General features: G+C 41.8%; 1 protein-coding gene across 13 annotated transcripts in view; it reads left to right on the top strand.

The window, feature by feature from the left end:
* LOC113026413 (unconventional myosin-IXAb-like) overlaps positions 1-23,829 on the top strand; it is a 153,062-nt gene that overhangs the window by 106,912 nt on the left and 22,321 nt on the right. For all 13 annotated transcript variants that reach the window (XM_026175180.2, XM_026175186.2, XM_026175185.2 and 10 more), the window contains 13 exons: positions 1,189-1,323; positions 11,364-11,485; positions 13,951-14,092; positions 15,512-15,707; positions 16,928-17,047; positions 20,170-20,245; positions 20,322-20,465; positions 21,386-21,425; positions 21,521-21,643; positions 21,787-21,867; positions 21,960-22,070; positions 22,312-22,434; positions 22,550-22,699. In XM_026175180.2, the coding sequence (XP_026030965.1) occupies positions 1,189-1,323; positions 11,364-11,485; positions 13,951-14,092; positions 15,512-15,707; positions 16,928-17,047; positions 20,170-20,245; positions 20,322-20,465; positions 21,386-21,425; positions 21,521-21,643; positions 21,787-21,867; positions 21,960-22,070; positions 22,312-22,434; positions 22,550-22,699 (1,563 nt within the window). The remainder of the gene's footprint in view (positions 1-1,188; positions 1,324-11,363; positions 11,486-13,950; positions 14,093-15,511; positions 15,708-16,927; positions 17,048-20,169; positions 20,246-20,321; positions 20,466-21,385; positions 21,426-21,520; positions 21,644-21,786; positions 21,868-21,959; positions 22,071-22,311; positions 22,435-22,549; positions 22,700-23,829) is intronic.

Here is a 23,829-nt window from a genome sequence, read left to right as displayed (position 1 = left end):
TGTCATTAATAATATTAGTTAGGTTACACCACCGGCTCATACCCTTAAATGGAACAGAGCTGTTATGAACTGTAGTAATTAAACCTGATTTTAGTACTTTTGTTAGACAACTATTATTATCATTATTATTATTATTATTATTATTATTAAACGATTATACCGTTACACTGAGTAAATATTGGCCATGTTGTTCTTTCTTCTATTTCTGTTGCCTTTTGTTTTATTCCTAGAGGCAGAGGGTGTGATATGTGTGTATACATGTGCGTGTGTGTGTGTGTTGGCAGCTGGCAAGCCAAACCCAGTGGGTGCATCGAAGGAATTGGAAAACAGATCGTTGTGTGTGTGTGTGTGTATGCTAGGAACATTTGGGCAGATGGCATCAAGTTCCCTTCAGCTCGGTTTACCCCCCATGGTCCTCTGATGTCCCAGCACTCTGCCTGTGTGTGCGTGGATGTGTGTACTTGTCTTATTCATATCGTGGGGGCATAAATCTATTTACACAGTCACATTGTGGGAATTTGCCCCTTTCTGTGGGGAAAAACAGTCCACAGGATGTAAATCATTTGATTTTAGGCTGAGGACTTAGTTTAAGGTTCGAGTATTGATGAGCAGTGCTTTAGCCTGCAGGAAATGAATGTAAGTCAATGCAGCGTCCTCTGAAATGGTGAAAACAGGAGTGCGTGTGAGTGCCTCCCTTGGCACTGACATCATCTGTCTGTGTGTTTGTCAGGGGTCGATGAGGGTGCAATTTCCATCAAGGTCATTGTTCTTATGTTCAGATACCAGATTATATATATATATATGCCATGTGTTCTTGTATGTTTTTTATGCCAAACTATAAAAAATGAGCCTTCAGAGGGAAATAAAACACTGTTGAATAACATTCAATTAAATGAGAAGCAGCTTTTACAGTCCATTTCATAATTAAAGGCCTTCTCTGAGTGAATGCCTTCTTTAGATGGTGCATATTAATGATGCATGATGACATGAATCTTACTGACACCCGGGGGGCAAGTGAGAGGCTGGAGCAAGTGGGACGTAAAGGGAAACATCTCTAAATAAAGATGCTGTTGGTCAAAGCATCATGCATTTCTACTCATGTTTACAGTGTTTCAAAGGGAAGAGTCTTCCTTTAAAAAGAAATCACGCTGATTAAATCTGAGGTCTGCTGTCTGCCTGTTCCACCAGATCCTGTCTATAGGAGTGCTGGACATCTTTGGCTTTGAGGATTATGAGAACAACAGTTTTGAACAGTTCTGTATCAACTTCGCCAACGAACGACTTCAGCACTATTTCAACCAACACATCTTCAAACTGGAGCAGGTAGGGTAATGTTACTGTTTTTCCTTTCCTTTTCTTTCCTCCACACAATAATCATTGTGCAGCCGCTGATAACACGTCATTGCATTTTGTGTGTAGCTGGAACTACAGTGACGTTAAAAACGTGCAAACATTCAAACAGGATCTGCTTCTCGACGTCTGCATATGCACGCACTCAAAGCGGTGAGGTGGAGGGACATTAGTAATTTTTTCTGATGTGTGACGCATGGCTTCCTCTTTAGTTGAACCTCTGAACGCAGTATGTTAAAGAGGTGCTAGAAGAAAAGTGCTTTGATGTGCAAAATCAGTGCAGGTTCCTTTTAAGTCAGATGTGTCAGTACATGTGTCAAAGTCTACTTCATTTACAGTCAAACAGCAAGTAAGTAAAGCTTTATTTATATAGCACCTTTCAAGATATAAAATCACAAAATGCTTTACAAGATCCAACAATGCATAAAAGGCAAAACAGCACATTTAAAAAGATATGTTTGTAACTGGTTTTCATAAGAGACCACAGAGTCCACCAGTGTCAAATCCAAAGGAACAGATTTCCAGAGTCTGGGGGCCACTGAACAGAAGGCTCTGTCTCCCTTTGTTTTCAGCTTAGTGCAGGGGACCATCAGCAGGCCCTGGTCATAGGACCTCAGGGACCTGCCAGGGACATATGGATGCAGTTGCCCTCTGATATAACCTGGTGCCTGTCTGTGAAAAGCTCTCCAAGTCAATAAAATAATCTTAAATTCCACTCTGAAATAAACCGGAGCCCAGTGTAGCTGCATGAGGATTGGAGTCCCATTTGAGTCACATTGTGTTGTTTTTTGTCAGAAGCCTGGCAGCAGCACTAAGAGGTATAAGTGTCTCCTTTATCCCAGATGTGCATTTTTCTGGCACAAAGATAATTATTTCAGTTTTGTCTTGGTTTAGTTGAAGAAAACTGTCTGCCATCCACTGTTTAACAGTGTCTCATAAACTAAACTAAAATAAAGTCTTTCATAAACTGTGGAGTTTAAGCATTTCATTTGGGTGAAATTAGGCGTACAAGTGAATATCATCTGCATAGTAGTGATAGGAGATCCTTACAGGTTAACAGTCTGTGTCCTGGGGGAGCGAATACAATAAAAACAGCAGAGCCCCCAAAACAGAACCAAGGGGTACACCAACATGAACTGGAGGGGGAGATCTGTACTTAAAACTAGCCACAAAAAAAGATCTGTCAGATAGGTATGAAGAGAACCACTGTAAGGCCGATCCTGATACATCAAGGGCAACTGCATCAAAAGCTGAGATCTGGACAGATGCTAGGAAGCATCAGCTGCTAAGTAGTCATCTACAGAACATTCTGGACATGACAACTAAGGCTGGTTGATAACTTGATAATTTTTATTGAAAACATGATCATGGGAAACTCTTTAGTTCTTCATCAGCCTTAATCACGCCGGTTGTATTCCTCTGGTGAGCGTGCGTAGTGCTCCTGTGACACTACTGTGAAAGCAGCTGTAATTATGCAGTTGGGCTAGGGTAGCACACACATCTATTAATGTGAAAGGTCAGAGGAAAAAGTGCTGAATACTCAGAACAGGCTGACAGGCTGGGTTAGAGTGCATGAGTCAAGCTGAGCAGCATGGATCTGACAGCTTAGTGCTGCTAACATAGCTTTGTGCAGGTCGTTGGATTGACTTGTTTACTATTCATGCCTCCTTCTCTTTCACCACTGCTGCATCTCAGAGCAAACTCATCTGCAGCATCAAAACTAGCCTCTATGAGTCAAAAAATCCCACATCAGTTACATTATATATTCATGCTGTTTTATTTGGATGCCAACTGCTAACCCACGTAATATTCTGCGTGCCGTGTTGTTTCTGTTGTTGTTTCCAAATCACATCGAGTGGACAACAGAACTGAGAAGGAAAAATAGAGAAAGATCATTTAGGGGAGATTATGAGTCTCAAATCAGACGGACTGTGTCAGAGTAGCTGTCAGCTCTCCTCTCCCTCTTGCTGAACACTGATAGGCCGTGGCAATTTAACATGCTAGCTGATGGCTGACGGTGAAGCTAAGAGAGGAAGGGAGTGTGAAAAAAAAAAGAATAATGGCAGCAAACAAGTGCAGTAAACGTCTCTTCAGTCTTAATGAAGATAACAAACCGGCAGTCAGCCAGTGCTAATGGCGCTGTTATCTGTTTCTCACTGTTAGCCCTCAGGCTACACACACATGCAGGATAACATTTTAACCCAGCCAGTATTTTTCTACAATTCAGAGAGGAGACTGGCAGGACTGATCAGAACGGATTGCAACCTAACTTCAAAAATAAGTCCTTATCTGTCTTTCTGCATCCAACATCTGACAGAGTGATTTGTATCTAAAAACTCAAGATGTGATGTTTTTTGCACATTTGACTTCAAATTTATAGAGATCTGTGAAAACAGTATTTCCTCCCTTTCTTGATTTCTTTGTTTTTTGCATATTTCTCACACTTACATGTTTAAGATTGTCAAACACATTTTAATATTAAATAAAGATAACCCAAAAAAATACAAAATCCTTTTTTAAATGGTGTTTTCATTTAAAAAACTAGCCAAACCTACCTGCCCCCGGGTTAAAAAATAACTATTCCCTAAAACTAATAACTGGTTGTGCCACATTTGGTAGCAAGAACTGCAATCAAGCATTTGTAATAACTAGCAATGAGTCTTTCACATTGCTGTGGAGAAATTTTGGACAACTCTTATTTGCAGAATTGTTTTAATTCAACCATATTGGAGATTTTTAAGCATGTATATGTTTAAGGTCATGTCAAAGCATGTCAATTGGATTTAAGGCCATACTTCAGCTAGGCCACTCCAAAACTGTCATTTTGGGTATTTTTTAGCCTGTCAAATGTGGATTTGCTGGTGTTTTTTGGATTAGTGTCCTGCTTGATAACCCAAGTGAGCTTGAGCTTCAGGTCACAAACTGATGTTCGGACGTTGTCCTTCAGGATAATCTGGTAGAGAGCAGAATTCATGGTTCCATGTTGTCATTGATGTGTTCTTGGAGTAATTTTGGTAGCCTATCCATTCCTGGGGAAGTTCACGACTATTCCAAGTTTCCTCCATGTGGGCATGTAGTGTCTCTCACTGTGCTTAGGCGGACTTCACAAATCCTTAGAAATGGCTTTGTAACCGTTATCAGACTCGTAGTTGTCATTGACTTTGTTTCTCACCTGTTCTTGGCTCTTTTTATATCCTGGCATGATCTTTTGCTTTTTGACACCTTTTAGCCTACTTCACTTGATCTATTTAAGTAATTTGATTTGATTTGATTGATTGATTTGATTTAACTGCATTTTGTATTTTTTCAGGTTAGTTTTACCAAATATAAAAAGTTGTTTGGTGATCTGAAACCTTAAAGTGTGACAAATATGCAAAAAACTAAGAAATTGGGAGTAGAAAAAATGTGTTTTCATAGCATTGGTGGCCTTAACATATTTCCAGTTAAGACTCTTTGAAAGAAACTATGCATACTATGTTTTTCTGCAGTGCTGTAGTTGAGCTCTACCAACTGAAGCACCGTGTAAGAATAAAAGATTACCTTAATTACATAAGTCATCATCTTATTCGTTTTAAAAGTACAGTAAATTTATTTATTTTTAGTTTGGTCTGTCACTGATGAATATCTCTGGTTTGTAAGGTGCTTCCATTTAAAGGCGTGTTCCTCTGTTACATTGAGTTAGTAAGAGTCAAAGTGCTCCTGAGATGGCCAGTCTTGCATCAAATATTGTTTCAAAAGAGTTCATGTTTATTATCCTTAATCACCGGTGTCCTCTGAAACTTTGGCTATCATTGAGTTTATCTAACAGAACAACAGCTGAGGTGGTGTTGGGCCCCTCTGAGGGAAGCTGGTAGAGCTTCAAAATAAAGAGCTGCCAGATCTCAACTGATTTGCGTTTGTTTGAATAAAATTGCGAGCCTTACTCTGATGTGATACGGAGAGAAAGCTCTTCACACCTACCTGTGGCTTTGTTTTGAGCCTTTGACTGCTGACCTCAGATCAGCTGGCACTCACCTTTAGAAGGTAACTAAACACTAATCATGACCCTGTAGGTGTTGTGGGGTGTTTGATGTCAAGTTTTATTTGTGGGGTTCAGATTACCTGGTTAATCCCAGAGGAAAACTCTGCCTTTCTGAGAGTTTTCTAAGATTTCTGGCATTAATAGATTACTGTTGTGCAGTCTGAACTGCCGTTGCTTAATTTTGTTGGAGTTGTACTCTGAGTATTAACAGTAGTATCAAATGAAATGGAGATGCAATTGAAATAAAACAGATCATATTGTCTACTTCCAACTAACTGCAGCTCTTTACTCTTTTCTTTTTCACTTTAATTTTTTTAGTATTTTTGAAGATGTGATCTATTTTTTTACTATTAAGGTTGAATTAATTTCTATTCAACCTTTAAGTTTCAAAGACTGGAGCCATTTGTGGATTCCGTGCTTGGGTTGTAGCCCATTAATTGAGCTGTAATAAAGATCTACTGTTTGTGCTCATTTTTAAGAAGGATCATGTGTCCAGAAAAGATGTAAGCTGTTTTCTGAATGCGAGCAAAATGCATGCTTTCTGTCAGCTCATACGCCTCATTTTTGAAAGGCGGTTTTAGCTCTCCATCAAGGGGATTTTCCTCCTCTCTTCCCTCTGGGCTACAATCCGCTCTAGCCAACCAGCTGGTCTTATCAGTGCTGCGTGTTTATCTTTGGAACAGGAGCCAAAGCTAATAGCGCCGCACCAACCTTAGCCCTCAGCTGGATCGAGGAGGGTGTGAGTGTCTAGTGTTTACACTCTACATGCCAGTTGGTGCTTGATTTCTTGTCTGTACGAGGACCGTGTATCAAAGTGAGAAAACATATATGATGGCCACCGCCTAAGGCAAACACAGTATCGTGTTTACCTTGGGAGATATCACACTGACTCCGAACTGAAATAAAAAACATGTGGAAAGGTTTATCGTCATCTGACAGAGAATTCTGCAGCTTACTTTTTCCTCAGACAAAGCAACGAGGTATTTCTCTGAATTAATAGGATCCTTAGGAACGTGCCAATTTTACCAAAACAATCTCTTTATTGTATTAATGGTCATACTCATGAATTCATTTTTATGGGGCGGCTGTGGCTCAGGAGATAGAGGAAAACGCTGGAGTCCAAATCTTTTGGACCACCTACAATGAAACCATAAAAACACACATAAAAACAATCGGGATGGATATTTATGCTGTTATGGACCGGGTAAGGAAAGGATGTCACAATGAAAAATATCAGCCTACAAAGGACTGAATCCAAACGTCGGGACATGCTCCTAACGAGACGGCCTTGGTGTCCATGGTGTCCTATCTCCTCCCAGATCTGGACCAGGGGAGTCACTGAGCTCCTGACAGTCTGAGGTGCAACCTGGCAGAAACATAATGTCCCACAGGTGTTCAATTGGATGTAGGTCAGGTGAGCATGAGGGCCAGTCGATGATATCAAATGGTTCATCCTCCAGGAAAAAGCACAGGGTGCTTGTAGTGGATCTCCCAGTTCTAGTATTCAATGGCAATTGGCTCCATGGTGCCGGGCAGCGAGCACAAAGACATTCATACCAGTGACCTGCTGTAGGTGATTTTGTAGGGCTTATCCTGGTCCTTCTTTCACAAAGGAGCAGATACCAGTCCTGATGGCTTAAAGACCTTCTACGGCCCTGTCCAGCTCTTCTAGAGTAACTACCTGACTGGAATCTCCTCCATGCCCTTGAGACTGTGCTGGGAAACACAGCAAACGTTTTGGCAATAAACATATATTGATGTGCCATCCTGGAGCAGTCGGACTACTTGTGCAACCTTTGTAGTGTCCATTTATGGCTTCATGCTGCCAGTAATGACACTAACTGGAGCCGAATGCAAAACTTTAACTGAGGACCCACCAACCTTACAACATTAATGGATAAGTCTTTGAATTTTCTTTGACATTTCATGGTCTCTGGTCTCTGCTAGTTTTCTCCTTTCTGGATGCCCCTTTTTCCCCAAAGCACACACTCCAGCCCGTCTTTTTTTTTTTTTTTTTTGCATCTCTGCCAGTTTTGACGTCTTTTTCTCCTCACCCTTTTAAAACCACAAGAACTTGCTCCATCTCCAATTATTGCACCACTGTTCCTCCTGTCCGCTCAATAAAAACACTCTGCTGTCATAATAAGAGAGACAGGGAGCTTAGTGAGTTAGAAATATAAAGACGGAGGGAGTGGAGAGATAGCAGGAGCAATCGAGAAACACACACACACACACCCTCCCTCACCTCTACACCGGGGCTTTCAGCCAAACACAATCTGGGTTGCTTGAATGCTGCACTGAGTTACGCAGGAGAGAACAGACACATGGTTGACTAATGGATGGAAGGATGACCACAAATCCTGACCAACCTCATCGACCGCAACAGAACTCCCGGCTCACTTTCGACTTAGCGGGAGGTTTGAGGGCTTTTATTGCTTGCAGATTGGATTTTAGGGGTCCAATATCAGTTACATCTCTCTCTGTTTACAGTGGTTTGGTTTTGCCAAATTTATTTCATCATGTTTTGTGGAGGATCTGAAGCCTCTATTGTACTGGGGAAATCTTATCAGCCTTATATTTCAGAGACAAAGACAGAAAGATGGCCCTCAACAGAGTCTGAGTTAAACTTGGTATGAGTTTAAATCAGAACTAAACACCCATCCACAGAAAAGGTAGTAGAAGTACTTTTTTCAGTGCCCCAAAACTGATTAAAATTAAGTTAATTTTGATAATGTTTTTTAATAGCTGCCCAAATAACAGGCGTCACAAAGATAGCTGAGAGTTTTTGTGGAGACACTCCGTGAACAAATCTGTACAGTCACAAAAAAAACAAGCAGGCAAGTGACCTTGATCGTCTTCCCCCCCTGTCAAAGGGAGAGCCCGGACACCCTTTGCAGGAAGTTTGTTTCCCCCACTTCTGTCCTCGATGTCATTCTACCAAGATTTTGTGAGCACAGGTAAGGTTAGGAGTAGTAGATTAGGGAGTAAATGAACATTTTCACGCTCAGGCCTCTCGTCTCTCCTCCGTGTACCACACAATCTGCTCGTCTCGCTCTTTTTTTCTCCCCTCACTTGTGAACAAGAACTCTGAGAAACTTGAAGTCCTCCTGTTGGGGCGGTGACTCTTTCTTGACCCAGTGTGGGCTCTCCATCCTTTTCCCCACTGAGAACTGTGGCCTCGGACTTGCTAATTCTCATCCCAGCTGCTTCACACTCAGCTGCAAATCCTGAGACCAATGGTCCAGGCAAAGGAATCTTTCTTCTTTTAGCCATTTCTCTTCTTCCTCTGTTATATTTTCTCCAAGCAAACCCACCATCTGCTTCCTGTTTACACCAGCACCTGTGCCCACTGAATGGTCAGTGTAATATTTTTAAACAGACGTGTCAGTAAAGGTAGAAATCATTTTGGAAATGCTCCAATGAGCAGGGATCACTTCCACTTTAAAAACGACTTTAAAATAAAAACATATCAGACTGGATATAGCTTTAGTGCGTCTCCTCTGTTAGCATTTTTTCATCTGAGCTCTCCTTTCTGCCAGCTCAACTAGAACGAGACCTTGATTGGCATTTATTTGCTACTCTCAATTACTGTGTTAACAGGACTTCCATGAATAGGGTCCTGCATATAAAAATTAGAGGGTCGCTCTGCAGTGCATAAAGAAAATTCCTAAAGCAGCTGTTTCTAAGTTGTCGGATCTGGTTTGCTGTTTGGTTGAATCATGACTGAAAGACCTTCTGTACATTCTTCACATACTGAGTCACCACTTTGTAGTCCTCTGTCTGCTGGGTCGGGCTGTTTACGTTAATGTGCCTATGTAATAAAATGGCTGATTAGTGCTTGCGTGTGTGTGCTTATCTCATTATCAGAGTGTCTGTATCTAATTGCCCCTCTCTCTCTGACTGAGTGTGCATGTTCACAAACTCTCACAGACACAACAAATGTAGCCAGATGAACCGCGTCGGCCAGCAGTGCCGGCGCTCGTCCTTGATGAGATTTAAACAAAAAGAGATTTAAACTTCTTTACGCCTCTGTTTTTATTTTACTTGATCCGGTGCGACCTCGGAATAAAAGCAAAACACGCCACATGTTCTAAATGCCTCATCGGTGATTCAGCAGCCTAAAACAAGGACAGGGCAGACATGTTGCATATGTGAAACTATGTTGCAGCTCCGCTTTGAATTTTTGATCGCTATTCAGTTTAACAAATGGCCAGCATATGTTCCACTATATTTGCTCTCTAATAAAGCCATATAAAGGATGCAAACATGTAAATGTAAGACTGAACTACACTATGACACCTAAAAATGCCAAGCACACATAAACCCTGAACTTGTTCCCATACAGTCACATTTACAATTGGGTTTATTTTAGGATTAGTCATTAATCATTATGCACATTCCTGTGTTACTGCTTGTTTTTGAATTGACTTATTGCCAGGGTACAAACACACCCAACTTTTTGCTGGGAAACAGAAGATGGAGTGTGGTGAGGAATTTTCACTTGTTGAGTACTTTTTAGGTTCAAGTAAACCCTTTTTGAGGATTAGACATGGTAAGAAAGCTTTAGGAAGTCTTTGAATCCATCCATTTTCTTCCATGTATCCAATTCAGGGTTGAGTCCAGCTGCCACGGGGATATCTGACTGAGTACATCATGGGCAGGTCGCCTGTCTGTCGTGCGACAGAAACGTTTCTCCCACTAAAAACGTTATGTCCAATCAACTTACCTATGGTTGGGGCCCAGTCTAGAATCTGTTCAAAGCAAAAGCTTCCACCACAAATTTGGTAGGCAAAAATATGTGACTGCTCAGTGCTGTAAGAAAGCAGTTTTTGGCTGATGTGATTGACTCCAACTTCTGCTAGCGACAAGGTGTAATAATGTTCTCAAAAGGCAGTCTGGCTCAGCACCAGGACCCACACTGTGTCTGCGCAAAAGAGGTGTAAGGGTAGCGATATAAGTGCTCATTTTACATGAGCTCACACACGCCCACTAGAGGTCGCTAAACTCGTATTAAGAGCTCATGCAAACAACCAATCCAGTCATTTTCAGTGATCAGGAGATTTCTGAGGACTTGTTTGCAGTGTAGCCCGTGTCGTCGAACATGAAGGCTCTAATCGTAGCACAATTATCAATTCATTGTTCTTACTGTCTTTGGATATTGGCTGCTTGTTTAATGCTGTCCAGCTGATTAATCTGATACCCCCACCCTCTTTTCTTGTGGTTTTTTTTCAGCCAGGTTTCTGCTTTGGTGGTGCTTGCCATTAAACCTTTTGCTGAGTGTGCATCCTCTTTTCCAGCAGCCTAACTGAAAGACACTCTCTAACCTGCAAGGTTTTGGAGCAGGACCTGTTTACATGACTTTCTCAAATGTACCTCAACAGTAGTTTTCTTAGTAGAGCAGAACGTTAACCTCATCCCGCCCCAATCAACTTTTCATGCTTTCCGCCTCCAGCTGGCAGAGGCTCGCTGATTTCTTACTTAGGGGTGTCAAGGGTACCAGGGTCATATCTTTCAGAGGCAGACAGATCTTGCCAAATGGCTTTTTCTGACAGTCTGCAAGCAGCCAGGTGTTTTCCTAATGGTGGCTCAGGTTTTTCAGCGGAATGAAATCATCACTGAAGACTTCCTGATTGAGTTCTATGGAAAGCCAGCACAAGCATAAGCATACTCTTTGGCCTGTACGAACCATGCTTATCAAAGTCAAAATCTCATGCAAAACAGAACATGTTTGGTTGCAGTGCTGGTAAACAGCTCTGCTGCGTGTGTAAGATGCTTAACCTCTCGTGCTGTAGTGCAGCTAGAGACTGATTGATAGATATGCCTGTGGGAAAATATGAAAGCAATTCAGAAGAACAGCATATGCAAGAAATCCTGTCAGACTTTAGCTACATAGCGATCAAAGACATTAACACACGGGTTTTTTGTCTCGCTTCATTTGTGTTTCGCAAAGTTACTGACCATCCTTCTCCTGTCTGTTTGTTCTTGCTTGCAGGAAGAGTACAGGGCAGAGGGCATCACCTGGCACAACATCGACTACATCGACAACAGTGGCTGCATCAACCTAATCAGCAAGAAACCCACAGCTCTGTTCCACCTGCTGGACGAGGAGTGCAAGTACGGCACCTGTTGATTAGCATGGATCGTGTTTGTTTACTAGATAATCATTAAAACTGTCAGTCGAACCATTTTCTGCAAGATATTGCACAACTGCTGGTTTCCTCCATGTGTTATAAGGGAAATGGTGTATTTTATCAACTATAAAATGGAATCAGAGACCTGAAAACTGAGCATGGGTTCTCAGGGAGGCTTCAGGTGACCCTTCCTCAGTCCATGTCCACACTAATACGTTTTCGTTTGAAAACACATCTTTTTCTCTCCATTTTGGCCTCTGGTCCACACTGAGACGGCGTTTTCGGTAAAGGAAAACACAGCGTTTTGAAAAAGCTCTCCAAAGCGGATACATTTGAAAAGGCCGTTTTTCGCGTTGCAGTGTGGACAGCGAACTCGGAGACGTTTTGAAACGGATGACACATTTTAGTCATGTGATGCAGTCATGTGACCAATTAAACTAAGATAGCGGAGGGCATTATACAGCAGTTGTTTTGTTTGCACTTAATTTTGACAGCCCTATTAAAGATTAATATCAGTCTGTACATGCTCCAGATAGCTTTTCTTCAAATTATTTTATTCTCACTCGCTTTTACAACTTTGTACCTTTGTGTTACTCGCAGCAACAACTCCACCTCATTGTTAGTCCATTTAAAAAAACTTTTCCTCAACATTTTGCCGCAACGTTTCAAAGACCCGGAAAGTAAATAAACGGCAGACAGAAACGAGGCAGGTCGAATCTTCTTGCGTTTCACGCATGCGCAGTACTGGAACATAAGCGTTTTCGTCTGTTTCAATGTGGACGCACAACTCTGTGAAAACGACTGAAAACGCTAGTGTGGACACAGAGCGTTTTCAGACAAAAACACAGTTTTCAAATTTATCCGGGCTAGTGTAGACGTAGCCTTAGTTATACTGCAATAGACCCTTGGCTGCTGGGGGCTTCCCATGAGTGTTTCTATTTTACTCACCTGCTTTTGCTCTCTTTGTGTTTATACACAACTCTGCTTTTAATCATTGGTTATCATTAATCTGTGTGTCTTTTGTCCTGTCTCCCTCCCCTCACACTTAACCAGTTGCGTTAGATAGTTTCTTCCTGTTTCTTTTCCTGTTAAAAGGGAGTTTTTCCTTCCCACTGTTGCCAAGTGCTTATTCAAATGGGTTGTCTGATTATTGGGATTTTCACTAAACATGAGGAGAGGATATAAATGTAGCTGATTATTGGTGAAACCAGTTGAAGAGCAGAGTATAGATAGGTCTTTTATTGCTTGCAGTTTGGTTCTTGCTTTTAAACTTTGTCCCCTTGCAGTGTGCTTCATCAATGATGGTCACACTACACGGAAACTACTTTCGTGCATCTGTTAAACTGAAGAGACCGATTGCTCCCTCTGCAGGCTTTTCATTCATTAGCCTGATCGATACCAACACTGGGACTCGTACCAGGGTTTAACCAAAGATATACTGATTCCTCCCCCACTTTTACTGTAACAGGTTGTGCTTTTTCTCTGCCTTTCCTATGGTGAAACATTGTACTGCGGGTCAGCTCTCTGTCTCGGCATCTTTCTTCTTCATAAATCAAATCAAATGCTCCCCCAGCCCCCTCGCATAGAAAAACACACCAGGCGGTGCATCTTTGGAACCATATTTATCTATGTTAGCTGTCATCTTACCTGCCACTTAGCGTAGCTGCTTCATCTGGATGTAATAACATTGGGAGTGGACCGAATGCCGTGTATGTATTTGTTCGTACAGCGTGTGTGCGTGTTGGGGTGTGGGGAAGCAATTTTGAAGAAATAGGGTCAAAGGGGGATCTCTGAAGAAAAAAATGAGGCAGACAGGATCTCTCCCAGGGTTTGTGCTGCCGCAGGAAGGAGCTTCATGCTAAATGACTATAGCAAAAGAAGGAAAGTCTCTTGGAGATCTCATCACTCACAGCTAGTGCAGCCTTCAGGGCCTCTGGAGAGATGGATTATGTTACTGCAGAATCAGACGAGTGTGGGGGCTCATTTTGACTTTAACAGCATCAAACTTCAGGACCTCCACCTGGGTAGGCAGGGCGGTCTGGAGGTGCAGGGAGGAGAGGTGATATGAAACATCTCCAGGAATGTTGATCCAGCCAGCAGAGGTTAGTAGTTAATGGCTTAAATGTCCATAAAGCAGAGGTGAAAATACCAAAGAAGAATGTGCAAGTGGAGGCCTCGTAAGCACCCTTGTGGTTAAATTTAAATCATGGGATTAAATATGTGACAGGGAGTTTTAATCTCTTGGGGTTAGAGGAATGGGATGAGCGCTTGAGAAGTGCAGGAAAGCAGATGTGTGGGAAAAATGTGGCAGGTGGTGGTAATGTTTGTAACTTATTTTTTATTTTCCTGAAATAATCAGAAGATAAAAAGTCTCTAAAGACCAAAGTGTGTCCACTTTGGTCTTTAGAGACTTTGAATGCGAGCCTGATGAAATCAATGTCTTTGCAGTTTCCCTCAAGCTTCCAATCAGACCTTGCTGGACAAGTTCAAGCGTCAGCATGAAGGAAACAGCTACATCGAGTTCCCCACTGTCATGGAGCCTGCCTTCATCATCAGACACTACGCTGGGAAAGTCAAGTACGGAGTCAAGGTAAGACGAGTCTCTGCTGTCATGCAAAAGATCTGATCTGCTTTTTACAGTAGCACGTCACCACCGATGATCATCCTAGCCTCAGCGTTGTAGTTTCACCGTGTCCCCGACCCTGCACGTGTTGGTAATTGCTTATAATCTCAGGGCAGCCAACTGTAACAGTAATCCAGGATTTATGTACCATTTGCTCTGTTGCTGCCCTGGATTTACAGAACGGCCCCACCTGCTAATAGCTGCAAATGAACCCAAAATTAGGCATTAAACCGAGCACGCTGGCACAAACAGTTACGTGAAAAAAAGAGATTTTTTTCCACTGATATCTGTTAATTTTGCTGCGGACTTCATTTTAAATAAAGTGTTAGGAGACATGTCTCCAGTGATAACATCAATTTACTGATGAAGCCAGGAACTACAGTTCGGAATCTGACATCCACTTTTCTACCTTTCGTTTGCATCAAATTGAGATTTTGATAGTCTGAGCTGTCTCACTTCACTCGAGTCTTTATGGATCCTGAAACCCTGCCGCAGATCTGCTTGTTCTGTCGACCTATTTTTGCAGTTAGATCTAATTCTCTGCTCGTTTCCCAGCTGCGTTTTGATAAGAAGCACATGTGCTGGACTGGATCGAGCGTATTGTTGTTTCACTGTATAATATAAATCCATAACAGCTGGTTATCTCAGCTGTGGAAAAATATCTTATATTTGCTCAGAGCCAGTGAGTCGTTTGGTGCAAACCGTGCAGCGAGAGCCGCAGACGTGAAATGTGCCTGACGTTGGCTCGGCAGCGAGCGCACAGCTGATTTGTTTCATATGGACAGAGAAGGGTTTATAGTTCAAGCTTTGTTATGATAGCACCACTTCAAGTTGGAATATTTCATTCCTTACAGACAGATGGGGCAGAGGGCGTGGGGCATGTGTTTCTCCACTCGTATGGATGTGTGAGAAGATTTTTCCTCACCTCGTGCTTAATGTGAAGCGAAAGGTGCATGACAACAAGCGTGAATTAAGTACATATTTACAGGCTGTAAAACTGCTTCATTTTAATTATGGCTTTGAAGATTAAAGCAATATTTTGACATTTTAGATACTAATATGTATTTGCATTCTTGCCAAGTCTTAGATGAAAATCGATGGCGCTATCATGCAAGCTATTTAACTCTATCCACACAACTGAGTAAAGAAAAGAGGTGAAACATTTGCCCATAAATAGTTGCAAACTCTGCTGCCAAGTGCCTTTCCACAGCTTTACAAACAAGAAATAAAATCGCAGCCACAGCAATAACTAAGGTCCTTGTTTGTTGTAATACTTCAGCTTTGTGCTTTCATGCTTTAGTCCTACAAAGGTTGCCTAACGTTCTTCTTTAAATGAAAGAAATAGGCTGTTACTCAGTTTTGAAAACACGTCTTTCCTTCATCCAGGACTTCAGGGAGAAGAACACTGACCACATGCGTCCCGACATTGTGGCCTTGCTCAAGAGCAGCAAGAACGCCTTCATCTGCGGCCTGATGGGAATCGACCCCGTGGCGACCTTTCGCTGGGCCGTGCTCCGCGCTTACTTCAGAGCTCATGTGGCGTTCAGGGAGGCTGGACGCAGACACACCCACAAAAAAACAGGTGAAGAACACCCTGCAGGTTCAGTATATGCAGTAAACCGTTAAAGTTAAAGGCCAGGAAAAAAAATGTTCTGCCATAATAGACTGTATATAAAAGATGGCTGTTGCAGCCACAACTTCTTTAAAAAAAATAAAAAACTTTTTTATGCTAAATGTGACCACACATGGGTGAGAGAGTAGACTGTTAAAGCTGTTAGCTAACACTGGAAAGCTTGGTTTAGCAAGCTGCATCTGAAAACTTATGGGTGCAGTGTACAGACATGGAAACCTTCCAAAAACACTATTTCATAATCCAAAACTGTTGGCTGGGCTGTGTGTACAAATAACAGCACAGCAAGCCATGTTAGATGTCAGGTAATTATGGTATGAAGACTTGAAGTAAAAGCACTCTCTCCCCCTATAGTTGTTACGAAAGACTAACTTACCTGCAGGTGCTACAGATACTTTTATGGTGTTTTCTGCATTCATTTTCAGAAGAAATTATATTTACAGAAACTTTCGGAGTTTGTCTCAGATTACTATTTGATAACATTTCTTTGTCCAAAATGAGGATAACAGTGACTAGCTATACATTCAAATATATTAAGTATACAGGTGTGTAGTATTGTTTTCCATAAGCTAAACTGCGCATCGCAAATATTAACCAAGCTGACAGTAGGAGCTACAGAAAAATGATTGATTGTTAAGATGTGGGCCTTTTTAAATATTTGTACATGGTTAGTTGGTGTATTTACCTTATCATAATAAACTTTCTGTCTTCAGTCGGGACTCAAGTAGCCAGGCTATGTAAAAAGTGCAGGGGGGTGTGCTCATGGTTGAACAGGAGCTCGGCTACAAACTTCCACAATTGAAAATTTTGCTTTGCCTTTTGTTCGCTTTAGGAAGTTTAGCAAGGTTTTCAATCTTTTATAGATTCTGTGAGGACAGATTCGGTACCACTACAGTGGGCACCAGAGGAACTACGTCAAACCTTCAGTATTAAAAATCAATAGTCGGCATTCATAAGCATTTGACTCATGGTTTTGAATGACAGTAGGTTGTTGTGATGGAGTTGGTTCATTATTCCCAGCTTATCTACTCTCTGTGTAGATCTAACCTCCAAACTCCAAAGAGCTTAGTGACTTAATCCACTCACAGTATAACCATTATTATGTTTAATATTCCTGATAGATGCTTGACTGGACTTTACTGTCATATTTTCTCTCCCTCTCTCTGGTTTAGGGAATGATGCAGCAGTTCCCTGTGCTGTTGTTAAAACCGTTGACAGCTTCAGTTTTCTTCACCACCCTGTTCACCAGCGGAGCCTCGAGATCCTTCAAAGATGCAAAGATGAGAAATACAGTAAGTAACCGGAGTTTCCTGCACACATTCATACTAATAGACGGTGGGAAGAAAGTTGGAGAGACTTGTGTGCAGCCTCAGTTCAGTCCCACACACTGTGATTTCACCATGGATACGGTTTTGTGCTGCAAAAGGATTGTCATGGATTTTTGCAGTATTTTGTTCATACATGTTTCATGTTTTATGGATTATTAACCAAAAATTGAGACTGATCAAACTGAAATAACAGTTTGTATTAGTTATTTGTGTTTTTCTCTATTCCTCACCTTACTTATGATTTTTTGTTTTGCAAAGGTGGAATATGTGAAACAGTTTAGCCTAGAAGTGGCAGTGTTACTTTTGTTTCTTAGTGTGGCTTTCTTTTGTTTCACTTGCCAATAATTGTTACATCATCAGTCAACAACCAACCTCCATGACTGACTTGAAAGGCAAACTAGGCTTGCTGCGGGTGTAAGCGATGCTAGGCTAAAAGTGCAGCCTACACACAGTTTTGTAGCACTCTAGTCTAACTGACCACTCAAGGCACTTAAAACTACAAATCAACTATAATGAACCATATGTTCATACGGCAGGTCAGTCTATACACAGGGGTGCACATAAGTGGTCCGCAGGTGCGCATTCGCTGTCAAAATAAAAGACGTGCACCAGATATGAAGTTGCAACGCGTGTTTGCGTACATAAGATTTTCAGGAGGACAGACATTTGTTTAGAACTGTTAAAGATGTCGAAGAAGCTCCTTTAAGCAATTACTTTGGTGTTCCTCTACCTCCAAAGAAATGTCAGAAGGAGTCCGAACCACAAAAGAAGCGTGTATTCTCGGAAAAGTAGTTGCAGGAGGTGAGCTGGCTTCAAACAAATGATGAACACATAGAGATGTGGTGCAGAATATGCCGTGAAAATCCGACTCTAGCGGACAAAAACAGTGCTTTTTATATGGACGCAAACGCGCGTTGCAACTTTTTATCTGGTGCACGTCTTTTATTTTGACAGCGAATGCGCACCTGTGGACCACTTATGTGCACCCCTGTCTATACACCTAAAGCACTTTATATTTCTCATACCTACAACTGAGTTAGAATCGCCAACTAGCCTACCATGCTAATCTTTGGACGCTAGTTTTTTAAATAGCAGAAAGTATTTAGGCAAGTCGACTAGTCTAAGAGAAAGAAAATCTCCCAAAAACAATACATAAACAAATTATGTGTTGAATGTCACTAAAAAGTGTAGCACTTACAAACACATTAGTTTGAGAGTCTGGCTAGTCTTAGCAGTTTAGCAGGAGTTTTGTACATGCTATCACCTACACACTGGGATTTACACCAGTACACTGTGTCATGCAGAAGTATAAAAGCTGGCAACAACATCAGCTGCCTGCATAGGCAACCTGGTAGGCTTTGCATGGATTCAACGCAATCCAAGGCAGGTCACACATTACTGCTGGTTCCCAGGATCTGCAGTCATCATGTTTTTGTTTCATTTATTGACTGCCTGCTTTGTATATAGACTGTATAAAAGTGAAAAACAATCTCTGGGGAGCGCTGCTTCTTCTTTTCGTGTTAGTTCGACAGACTGGACACTAGGATGAGTCAGTAGCTCCTCTTGAGCTATAAATTGGTATTACGGAAAGGTACAGCTGGTCCTAGCTGAATACTATCCCAACTTCAGTAGATATACAACACAGATGTCTTTGACACAAAGCTATATTTCTTGCATATATAATCTTGCATATTGCACCCTTCACGTTCGTATGATGAGTGTTATCCTTATAAATAATAAGGATGTGGGATTTCGCTTGTCCTCATATGTGGATTTGTTTTGTCAGATTTTAAAGATAGGTTTGCAGGGTCAATATTTCAATAAATTTGAAGCCAGAATAATAGGGACCCTCTGTAAAACTGAAAGGTCAGCACTTATTTGAGCGTGCAATATTTTTTGGTATTGATCATTTAAATTCAATTTGCTAAGAATATGAGAGGCATTCTTTTGAAAATTGATGTAATTTTTGAGGTTTAATGTGTTTTATCTTCACTTATGTATTAAATGGTACTATATTGAATTGTTATGATTCATATCTAAGTAGAGTTTGGAAGGTGATCCTTGTGAAAGAGGTTTTTAAATGGATTGATTCCTTGTGAGTTAAGAAGGCACATAGCTCGGCCTAATGAAAGGAATGAATCCTGTGCTGTATAGATCATAATGGGTGGCTTGTGGTTTTGAGGCCCGGTAAACTGGTTCTGTTGCAGCCATTAATAAGAAATCAGGTATGTGGGTCACTCTGAGCTCTGGGCAGATTGACTCAGCCTAGGAGCAAAGCTCATAACCAAAAATTTTCCCACGCATGAGTGATCGGACAAATGAATCAGGTCTCTGTAGACCAGAAGGGTTTAATGACACCCACGGTTTTTCTGGCCGTCCTTTATCACTCCTTTCAGCACTGATAATCACATTTGTGTGCCTGAGTGTGTTTTTGCATACTTCAAGTGTGTTTATTCATGTCATGTATCCTAATGTTGTAAAGCAGCACTTTGCAGAAGTGGGATTTAGCAGCTTTCCAGCAATGCAACTCATTTCAAAGGAAATTCCCAAGAGAATTTCTCAAGTCTTTATTTTTTCCTGTAAAAGAGAAAGTCTGATGATTTTGCACCTCGACATCTGTATACTAGTCATGGTTACTACAAGTAAGCCTGTGAAAACAGTCATATACTGTAATGTTTATATTTTGCTTTGAAAGAGCCTTGTTAAGATAATATCTGTAATGCCCAAATTACGGGTAATCTGGGCAATTTTCTTTTGCACCTGCTGTTTAGGGCAGCCAATCAGAAGAAGGCTAAAATAGCTTGTTTCAGATAGCAAAGCCACTCTAATAGAGTCCAAGTGGGACAGAGATACTGCCCTGAAGATAGTTGTTTGTCATGTATAAAGAAGAAGTGTGTTAGAGCAGTGAAAACGAAGAACGGTAGAGAGTTGGAGTTAGGGGATTAGTGGAGACCCTTAAGCGCTGGATCTTAATGCTGTGGCTTCAAACACGGGGTGAGTGAGATGTAGGTGTTGATAAACCCTGTGACCTTTGACTCCTTTTTGTATTTCCTTTCCTTTTCCTCCCTTCACCACTTCCTATCCAGGTATAACCAGGAAGAATCCCCGCACCCCCTTGTCAGATCTTCAAGGCACCAACGCCCTCAATGAGAAGGCCAGCTGGTAAGTTCGAGTGTGTATTATTAGTATTAAATAAAATGCCTCTGTGCTGATCTTCACTCTTCCTCCCTCCCTGTAGGGATGGCTACAGCGTTGGATGTAATGGTCGCACCTCCAGGTCGGGTCGCCTCTCTTCAATGGGAAGCCCCGCGCTGGAAGAAGATGGGATCTTCCTCAATTCGAACAACAGCAAGCTCCTAGAGAGAGCTCAGGGAATTCTAATGTGAGTGACATATCACAAAGTCACAGTAGTCTTTTTGTTTGCTTGTTTGTTTTTGATAATTCTCAATCCAGTATATCACGCTGAGCACTCGAAGCGCTTTTACCCTGCAAGCATGCATTCACCCATGCACACGCAATCATACAGTGCTTTGTTCTGTGCACTTCAAGCTCTTTTATCTATCACCCACACACTCACACAATACATCAGGAGCAATTTAAAACCATTGACCTTCCAATTAGTAGACAATCCACTCTACTTCCTGAGCTTCGCCCGCCCCTGTTGGTCTAATATTAGTAGTGATACGCTTTAAATGGAGCCTATTCTGCTCATTTCCTGCTAACTAATTTTATTCTTGGACTCTACTAAAGTAGCTTTGCGTCAGTCACAGTTTTAAAAACTCCTTGGATATCTTACACTCTAACTTGGTGCTGTTCATACGCTGTCTGAATCTTCTGATTGGCTTCCCCAGTTGTAAACTGGAGGTTTAAACGGCAGATGTGTCAGGCTTCTGGTGCTGACAGCCAGATCTTCGTGCCCATTTGAGGGCTATCTGCAGTCATTAACATCATACAGAGCCAAGGAAGGAAATAGCTGTCTAAAAGCAGCCGTTTTGAGCAGACTGTGAGTCACAGGGATTATCCACACACACAGACTTCATGAATCAAAACTTTGGCATGTTTAATATAATGTCACTGTAACAGTATAGAGTATAGCCGGCAAAAAATACAGACAAGTATAATAGGCTGTCTTTAAAGCAATGGTTTTTAAGGCGCTTTCCCCCAGCATACTGTAAGGCCTGTAAGGCTGGATTGTAAGAAGGGATAAGAGAGCGTATCAGCACTAATACAGAGGAAATAAAAGATGTTAATAGCTGTTGAGTCTGCTGATAATATCTGCTAATTATAATTTCTCATGTTCAGGAGAAACAAAAACTGCAAAACTAAACCAACTCTTCCCAAGGTAAGACGCTGACCTGACACTACGCAAAACTTAGTAGGTGTTCATTCACTTCAGTGATACACAGGTTTGTAAATGATCCGGGTTTTTGTGCGCAGCACTTGCTGGACATTAAGTCTCTGCGCTACCTGAGCAGCGTGACGCTCCACGACCGCATCACCAAGTCTCTGCTTCATCTGCACAAGAAGAAGAAGCCTCCCAGCATCAGCGCTCAGTTCCAGGTCAGTGCCGCTTTCTCCCTCTGCTGGAGCACTCAAAGAATTACAACAACACTGGTGACACAGCAGACCGCAGCACGAGCACGTGCAGCAGCATCAGTAACAACAAAGAGCAAAAGTGTGATCATTTCAGTTTGTGTGTGCAGGCGTCGCTCAATAAGCTGATGGAGACTCTGGATCAGTCGGAGCCGTACTTTGTCAAGTGCATTCGCTCCAACGCTGAGAAGGTGATCGCTCCTGCAGAATAGCCTCCACTCCTCTTAGTGACCGACTGCTGGATTGTGTTTAAGCGCTCCTGTTGTTTTTCTGTCCCACTTAGCTGCCGCTGCGCTTCAACGACAGTCTGGTGCTCAGACAGCTGAGGTACACAGGTATGCTGGAAACCGTCCGGATCAGACAATCAGGTTACAGCAGCAAGTACACCTTTCAGGTAATCCCCTCCTAACGCAACTGCGCTGCAGATCCACAGCCAAAGCCATGTTATCACTATGTTGCTTAAAAGATGTTTTACTTTATTGAGAAAATAACATTTGTCATGATGTTTAGATTTCCTTGCTGTATTTAATCTTAACCAGAACTCTGTCTTCATGTAACAAAACACGTTTTTAATGTTGTATTTTCATCACAAAATGAATCACCAGAAAATGAACATACAAAAATCCTTTTTTCAGGACTTTGTGCATCACTTCCATGTGCTGCTGCCTCGGGGCACTAGCCCCACAAAGTCGGGCGTCAGGGAGTTCTTCAGACGGATCCACCTGCCCCCTGCTGGGTACCAAGTGGGCAGCACCATGGTACGAATTCTGGAAATTATAAATGGACTGTCCTTCTCTCTATATGTTTTTTTAAAATGTCCCATGCAGTGGACTTCAGCAACTTCACTTTACCTAATGTTTCTGTATGATGCAGGTGTTCCTGCGCGAGGCCGAGCGCCAGCGTCTTCAGACCCTCCTGCACCAGGAGGTCCTGCGGAGAATCGTCATGCTGCAGCGCCGCTTCAGGGCAGTTCTGGAGAGGAAGCACTTTGTCAACATGAGACGAGCTGCGTGCACCATTCAGGTGAGACGCTGTGATGGGATGGGCCTAAGAAGTGGTCCAATTCTGTAGCTTTGTTCCTCTGTTCTCCTTAATGCTCGAAGGGTATCACTAATCCAGTCTGGGACTGTTTAAGCATTAGATGATTAATAGCTGTGTATTAACTCTTTAAGTGTCATGGTTCTTAAAACATAGTCTCTCCTTTTGAGATGATAAGCACTTGTGTCCTCACAGGAGAGCTCTGACCTTCAATGATGCTGCGTCGGGATATAAAGTATGATATTTGTCTTCTTGGTCTTTAACTAGCAAAGTCTCTAACACAAAATCCATGTTAATGCGATTGCATCCATATACCAGATAATGCTCCAGTGGATGTCCTGAGTCAGGCACCGCCTTTGCCTGAGTGTATTCAGCTTTCATTTGTCTTGTTATAAATCCAGAGCAGTGTGTTTTCATCTAAAAGGCCAAAGTCAGTTGCTATTTAGCTTACTTTGGTGAGCACGATCGATCTAGTGGAAGCAAAAGCCATGAAAGCTTTTGATAGGTTTTTGGTGATTTGGTGCTATACGAATAAAATTGTATGAAATTAAGTATAAAGCTACTGTATTAAATGATGACTGAATATGTTACATTTTTAATGAGTTATAAGAAAGAAATAACACGTGTGCTACAGAGTAAATACTGTGGAAAAAACGATGCAGCACTAAGTGGTAGAGAGAGGATGAAAGACAACAAATTTGCTCTTTCTGTTTTTTCTGGAAGAGTTCTTGGAGAGAAGCTGTCCAAATCCTCATGAGACTGAAAGAAAACACACCAGGTCATTCCAGAGCAGGATCCATTCAGGCACAGATAACTTTTACGAGAGAATATCAGAGCATCGAAACATAAACTGTCACATGTGGGATTTTTATTCTGTGCTTGTTGGTTGCATTTCTGCGTGGGCCTTCCAAGATTACAGTTCAAGTTTTGGAGTTGGGCTTAATCAAAATAACGTGAGGAGTTTTCTGAATCAAACATTCCTGCGGTGTCAGTCATACTGCATCATATTGATTTGACATAGTGAATGAATAACAGGCGTCAAATTTCATACATCTCTTACATAAACTGCGTCAGTTTAGCCTCACAGATATGCACATATTTTAGGTGGTCCCAAA

The sequence above is a fragment of the Astatotilapia calliptera genome, chromosome 7 (genome assembly GCF_964374335.1).
Source record: "Astatotilapia calliptera chromosome 7, fAstCal68.1, whole genome shotgun sequence".
In the NCBI taxonomy this organism is placed as follows: domain Eukaryota; kingdom Metazoa; phylum Chordata; class Actinopteri; order Cichliformes; family Cichlidae; genus Astatotilapia; species Astatotilapia calliptera.
Note: the sequence above shows the minus strand (reverse complement) of the source record. Positions and strands in the feature narration are given on the sequence as shown.